Below are 7362 nucleotides of genomic sequence, written 5' to 3' on the forward strand. Positions count from 1 at the left end.
TTTTTAGTAGAGACGGGGTTTCACCATGTTGACCAGGATGGTCTCGATCTCTTGACCTCGTGATCCACCCACCTTGGCCTCCCACAGTGCTGGGATTACAGTCTTGAGCCACCGTGCCCAGCCAACAAAACTATTTTTAAAAATTTTTAGGTAACAGGATTTTTTTCATTCATTCAACTACTTTTTTTTTTTTTTTTTTGAGACTGAGTCTTGCTCTGTTCCTTAGGCTGGAGTACAGTGACACGATTTCAGCTCACTGTAACCTCTGCTTCCCAGGTTCAAGCAATTCTCCTGCCTCAGTCTCCTGAGTAGCTAGGATTACAGGTGTGTGCCACCGTGCCCAGCTAATTTTCTGTATTTTTAGTAGAGACAGGGTTTCACCATGTTGGCTAGGCTGGTCTTGAACTCCTGACCTCAAGTGATCCATCTGCCTTGGCTTCCCAAAGTGCTAAGATTACAGGTGTGAGCCACCATGCCTGGCCCATTCAACTACCTTATATTAAACACCTACATGGGTTATGCACTGTGCTAGGCCCCAGGGATACAGGGCTGTACACGATGAATATGATTCTTTTCCTCTTGGCTCTCACTATATAATGGAGGGAGACAGACAGGAAATTATAATAGCTATAATTGTCCATGATATCTACTCTGATAGGATAGATACAGGGCCAGAAAAGGCTTCTCTGAGAATAGTGGAATGTACGTTAAGACCTGAAGGATGAATAGAAGTTGCTTCAGTTACAGGTGAGGGAGTCATAGATGTATAAGCTTGAGGCGAGAACAGGGAGTGTTCAGGGACTCAGACATCAACATAGCTAGAGTGTAGAGTTTGAGGTGGGAAAGTAACCAGAATGAGATAGAGAAGTATTTACTGTTGTAATGGTAGAGATATACTTTTTTGTATGCTATGTAAATGTTTAAGGATATGTTTTTGTATTTTTAATGCTGTTCTTACAATGACTTGAGTAATCACTGTGAGTTAGTAGATAACCTGATTAAGAAAACTCAACTGGATCTAGTTACTAGTTTATAATTTATTAACTTATTCTTTTAGTATGAAGAGTTAATGGAAACCTTTAAAACTTTGCATAAAGAATATGAGCAGCTCAAGACATCTGGATTTTCTACAGCAGAAATAAGAAAGGTAAAGGAAAGAAAACATAGTAACAAATTTTGGGGATTTGAATAATATTGGATTTAGCATTTTTGTTTTTGCTTAATTCAGTATGAGTCTTAAGACTGTATGGAGACTAGTGGTAGTAAATGGCACATTTTATTTTGTGGGACCTTTGGTAGTTCCTTACTGAAGAAATTGATGAGACTGTGGTAAAGTCACAATGAGTAGTTACTTATAGTACGGAAGAAGAATGATAGATGTCCATCTACTATTCCTCCATTATACCCTGTAAGTAAACCAGGATAATAAAAAGAACCTAGAGTCTGTGTTTTAATTTCATTCATTACTACTAAAGTTTTCTCCTTTTTTTTTTTTTTTCTTTTTTTTAGAGACAGGGTCTCACTCTGTCACTCAGACTGGAGTACACAGTGGTGTGATCACAGCTCACTGCAGTCTTGACCTCCCAGGCTCAAATGATCCACCTGCCTGAGCTTCCTGCGTAGTTGGGACTACAGGCACACACCACTCTGCCCAGCTAATTTTTGTATTTTTTTTGTAGAGCTGGGATTTTACCATCTGACCAGGCTAGTCTTGAACTCTTGGGCTCAATCTGCCCTCCCACCTTGGCCTTTCAAAGTGCTGGGATTATAGGCATGAGCCACTGCTGCACCTAGCTTCTATTTCTTGTTTAATCATATTTTCTAAATTTTCTACAAATCATATGTTCAAGAATACTTTAGTAGGCCAGGCGTGGTAGCTCATGCCTGTGATACCAACACTTTGGGTGGCTGAGGCTGGAGGATCACTTGAGCCCAAGAGTTTGAGATCGGCCCGGGCAAGATGGCAAGACCCTGTCTCCACACACACACACACACACACGCACGCACACACACACATGGACACGCAATTAGCCAGGCTTGGTGGTGCACACCTATAGTCCCAGCTACTCAGGAAGCTGAGGTGGAAGGACCAATTGAGCCTGGGAGTTCAAGGCTGAAGTGAGCTGTGGTTGTACCACTGTACTCTAGCGGGGTGACAGAGTGAGACCTTTTCTCAAAAAAATAAAAAAGAAAAGAAAAAATAATTCACTCATAATCTCATGCTCTAGAGACAACTATGGTTGACGTTTTGATAAATATATTTAAATCTTTTTCTTGGTATTCTGTAGATAAATATTGTAATCTTCTTTCAAGTAATGTCATATTAGCACTTTTACTCATGTTATTAAACATTCGTCTGCATAATTTTTAATGACTTTCATTGTATTACACTGTGATTTATTTATCAATCTTCATACATTTTTGTTGTTTCCAAATTTTAGACATAACTTGCGTTAATGAGAATCTTTATAGATGATGACTTTTCATGAATGTTTTATTGGGACAAATCACCAGCTAATAAAATTACTGGGCTAGAAGGGATGAACATTTATTTTAAGACTTTTTTTGAGACACGGTTGCACTCTGTTGCCCAGGCTGGAGTGCAGTGGTGTGATCTTGGCTCACTGCAACTGCCACTTGCCAGGTTCAAGTGATTCTCCTGCCTCAGCCTCCCAAGTAGCTGGGATTACAGGCACTCAACACCATGCCCAGCTAATTCTGTATTTTTAGTAGAGATGAAGTTTTACCATGTTGGCCTGGCTGCATTTTAAGACTTTTGATACTGTTTTTCAGTACAACGCTATCAGGAATGAGTAAGAGTGCCCATTTTTCCAAATTCTATCAATACTGGCTACCACGTATATTTTATTTTACCTTTAGTATTACTGTGGCAGTTACGCTATTAGTTTTTTAGCTTTAGGAAGGAGTTTTTTAATTTTTATTTATTTTATTTTATTTTTTTGAGGTGGAGTCTTGCTCTGTTGCCCAGGCTGGAGTGTGGTGGTACAATCTTGGCTCACTGCAAACTCTGCCCCCTGGGTTCAAGTGATTCTTCTGCCTCAGCCTCCCAAGTAGCTGGGACTACAGACGTGTGCCACCATGCCTGGCTAATTTTTTTGTATTTTTAGTAGAGACGGGGTTTCACCACGTTAGCCAGGATGGTCTCAATCTCCTGACCTCATGATCCACCCACCTCGGCCTCCCAAAGTGCTGGGATCACAGGCATGAGCCACCACAGGCGTGAGCCTGACCTATTTGTTTGTTTTCATAACAAAATACTATGAAGCTGGTTAACAGGAAGGAAGTTTGTTTTTGAAGTCTTTATTTTCAGAGAGGGAATTGGTTAATTGGCAAAACCAGGCACAAATTTATGTCTTGAAAATACCATAGCCTTAAAAATAATTTTGATGGAAAATTGGCAGACTATATGGTTTGATATTTAACAGAGCAAATGGGATGTCAGCAGCTGTTGCTCATGTATTTAGACCTGCACACTTTCCATTATAGAAGATTTTTCAAAAATCATATGCCCATATTTGGAATCAGAACACAAATGTGCTGGTTGGCAGCTGTACCTTGCTGTGTTATAACTGATTTTTGTTGCATTTCTAGATGAACACCAAGCTGCCAAAAAAATTACCCTGCATAAAGAGCCCTGGGGAAAAATATAAATGACCTTAATCCAAAAGAGGATCTTGGTTGTTCATGCTCGGGTTATAAATGATGAAAATGTTAAATGCATAATCAAAATAAAAGCTTATCTGTATCCTACAGACTGAGATAATGTCTTCTTTGCCGCTTTTTAGGATATCAGTGCAATGGAAGAAGAAAAGGATCAGCTCATTAAGAGAGTTGAACATTTGAAGAAAAGGGTAAGGCAGAATTAGCCCTGTAAGACTTTGGCCCCAAGTCCCAAGGACTTGCAAAGATTTAGGAATGCAAATAAAGATTCAGCCAAGCGTGAGTGTACATCTGAGGATGGACTCAAATAACACTGACGGAAAGGGAATCTCCCTAGGCAGTAGCCCAACACTTTCAAGGACCTGGAGTCTAGAGCTTTACTGTCATCTCTAGGGAGTACTGTTTACCAAAAAGAAATGATAAGTGGATGTCTGAGTCACATGACATGCTAATTTTTTTCCTCAAACCTGACAGTAACATGCACTACTTATTCCCTTACTGTAGGTGGAGACAGCTCAGAATCATCAATGGATGCTTAAAATAGCACGGCAATTTCGAGTTGAAAAAGAGAGAGAAGAATATCTTGCACAACAGAAACAGGAACAAAAGAATCAGGTATCCACATAAACATTTATGTTCTCAATACAAAAGAAATAGTTCCTTCTGATAATCCATATGTAAAGAAAAGAGTTTTAGAGTTGTAGACGTTCACATTCTTTTTGCTAACATAACGGAATACTCTTTTAATTAAGATAAATATTTTGTGGCACCAACAGCAGCAACAATACTACTTTTTGGGTTTTACACTCTGAATTGTATCTATACATTGTCTTTTGGCCTATGCTTACCTCATGTTGCTCCAACATTACAAAAGAGTCATTGTAATGTTAACAGTAAGATTAACTGCTAATACAATTTCTAGAATCTCTGAAGGATGCCTTTAGATTCCAGGGCTATGAGACCATTCTTTTTATTCCATTGATCATAGTACCCTCTGCAATTTACTGCAATGGCAAATAAGTCCTGAAAAGGCTCAAAATCACCTACACTCCATGTTTTTAAACTTTGCCTTAAAGAAAAAATAATTTGCTCAGAAATTACTGCTTTTACTAATTAAAAATCTAAAAATCTGAGTAGACTTATACATTAAAAATATATTTCACATAAGCATCATTTACTACTAAATCAGCAGTTTAGATGTTTGGCTTTGTTGGCACTTGACTTGGCATTGAAGTAATTTCACTGCAGCAGTAAGCTGCATTGCCTAAGCCCTGATTGGTTACTTGGCATCTGCTTGTGATTCTGAAACATCTCTGTGAGAATGTTAACGTTACTTAGAATTAAGAAAACCAGCCAGGCGCGGTGGCTCAAGCCTGTAATCCCAGCACTTTGGGAGGCCGAGGCAGGTGGATCACGAGGTCAAGAGATCGAGACCATCTTGGTCAACATGGTGAAACCCCATCTCTACTAAAAATACAAAACATTAGCTGGGCATGGTGGCGCGTGCCTGTAATCCCAGCTACTCAGGAGGTTGAGGCAGGAGAATTGCCTGAACCTGGGAGGCGGAGGTTGCGGTGAGCTGAGATCGCGCCATTGCACTCCAGCCTGGGTAACAAGAGTGAAACTCCGTCTCAAAAAAAAAAAAAAAAAGAAAACCATGTATAACAAGAAAAACCTGGTGCCTGTGTTTCTTTGATAAGTATTTTTCCTTAATCTGCAAATTGAATAAATAAAAATTTCTGAAAACTTCTTTAAAAAATTTAAGTGAAAAGGTATTGAGAGAACCAGTTACATTTTGGGTTTAATATGGGAATTTTCTGAGTTCTTATTTGTTCCTTTTATATCGTAAGAATTATATGGAACTTGTATTTTCCATTGCTTGCCTAAAAGAGAGGTAAGCTTCAATAGACTAAGCAAGTAATCGATTTAATTGTATTTTAAAGCTATTTCATGCAGTGCAGAGATTGCAAAGAGTACAAAACCAACTGAAAGGCATGCGCCAAACTGCAGCAGATGCAAAGCCTGAAAGTAAGTGGAAATTATTATATGGTATGGGTGATTAGAAAATATTAATTTAAATAAAGATCTTCCTAAAAAATCAATTTGTGGGAATTAATTATCATCAAGTGATGTCTCAGCATTTTGGAGCATAATTTCCTAGCTGGAGAAAGAGAGTCCTTATGAAGACATAATTGGGTTTTCACCTGGTGTTTTTAAAAATTCCTAACCAGATGGCCGGGTGCAGTGGCTAATGGCTGCAATCCCAGCCCTCTGGGAGGCTGGGGTGGCCGGATCACTTGAGGTCAGGAGTTTGAGACCAGCCTAGACAACATGATGAAACCTGTCTCTACTAAAAATACAAAACATTAGCCAGGCTGGTTGTGTGCAACTAATTCCAGCTACTCAGGAGGCTGAGGCAGAAGAATCACTTGAACCCCGGAGACAGAGGATGCAGTGAACCCAGAATGCGCCACTACACTCCAGCCTGAGTGACAAAGCGAGACTTTGTCTCGAAAAAAAAAAAAAAAAAAAAAATTCAAGTCAGAATTTGTAAATGTGTAAATGGAAAGATCTGAAATAAATTTTGTAAATCTTGCTAGGCTGGGAATTTATAACAAAACCATTATTCGCTGAAAATCTGTGTGTATAGTTGTCCATCTGCAAAAATAAACTAAAATCTTAATTTAAATTGCTTCTTAACTGTAAACTAGTAATACTTTATAAAATAAAAAAATGCCAAAATATGGAAAACCTAAAACATTTATGTGTAGATAGATACTTCCTTTCTTTTTTCTTTTCTTTTTTTGAGACAGTCTTCATCTGTTGCCCAGGCTGGAGTGCAGTGATGCGATCTCAGTTCACTGAATCCTCTACCTCCTGGGTTCAAGCGATTCTTTTTCCTCAGCCTCCCAAGTAGGTGAGACTACAGGCACGTGCCACCATGCCTGGCTAATTTTTGTGTTTTTAGTAGAGATGGGGTTTCACCATGTTGCCCAGGCTGCTCGCAAGCTCTTGACCTAGGTGATCCACCCACCTTAGCCTCCCAAACTGCTGGGATTACAGGCACGAGCCATCCACCTGACGTCTTTCTCTTTTTTAGATTTTAACTAATGTTACTTTTAGTAATGTCTTCATTGGCTTGAAGCTGACAAATGATAATGAATTACCATTTATGAACTGTTATAATAGAAATGTAAATTGCACTTGGCGCAGTGGCTCACGCCCGTAATCCCAGCACTTTGAGAGGCTGAGGCAGGTGATTCCTCAAGCCCAGGAGTTAGAGACCAGCCTGGGCAACATGGCAAAACCTCGTTTCTACAAAAGAAAATACAAAAATTACCTGGGCTTGATGACATACACTTGTGGTACCAGCTACTTCTAGCTGCTCAGGAGACTAAAGCGGGAGGATCACTTGAGCTGTGAAGGTTTAGGTTGTAGTGAGGTGAGATAGTGCCATTGCACTCTAGCCTGGGTAACAGAGCAAGACCCCGTCTCAAAAAAAAAAAAAATATATATATATATTATATACAGAAGGTGGCAGGGCCTTGCTCCAAAATCCTAGAAGTCTCCACTGTGATTCACCTATAGTAGACTTTATTCTTGGAATGCAAAGCTGGTTCAACATATGTAAATCACTAACTGTAATCACTGCATAAGTCTAATCAAAAGCAAAAACCAAAA

At 39.3% G+C, this 7362-nt stretch overlaps 1 protein-coding gene across 3 annotated transcripts in view; it reads left to right on the plus strand.

The window, feature by feature from the left end:
• The window catches only part of IFT81 (intraflagellar transport 81), a 107550-nt gene that overhangs the window by 7211 nt on the left and 92977 nt on the right, over window positions 1-7362 (plus strand). For 2 of the 3 annotated variants that reach the window (XM_017541885.2, XM_017541882.2), the window contains 4 exons: window positions 1058-1147; window positions 3807-3872; window positions 4186-4296; window positions 5625-5709. In XM_017541885.2, coding sequence (XP_017397374.1) covers window positions 1058-1147; window positions 3807-3872; window positions 4186-4296; window positions 5625-5709 — 352 coding nt within the window. Of the gene's footprint in view, window positions 1-1057; window positions 1148-3806; window positions 3873-4185; window positions 4297-5624; window positions 5710-7362 lie in introns of those variants that run through there. The other variant, XM_037743328.1, reaches the window with a different exon arrangement.

Source organism: Cebus imitator, unplaced genomic scaffold (assembly GCF_001604975.1).
Source record: "Cebus imitator isolate Cc_AM_T3 unplaced genomic scaffold, Cebus_imitator-1.0 Scaffold8, whole genome shotgun sequence".
Lineage (NCBI taxonomy): Eukaryota > Metazoa > Chordata > Mammalia > Primates > Cebidae > Cebus > Cebus imitator.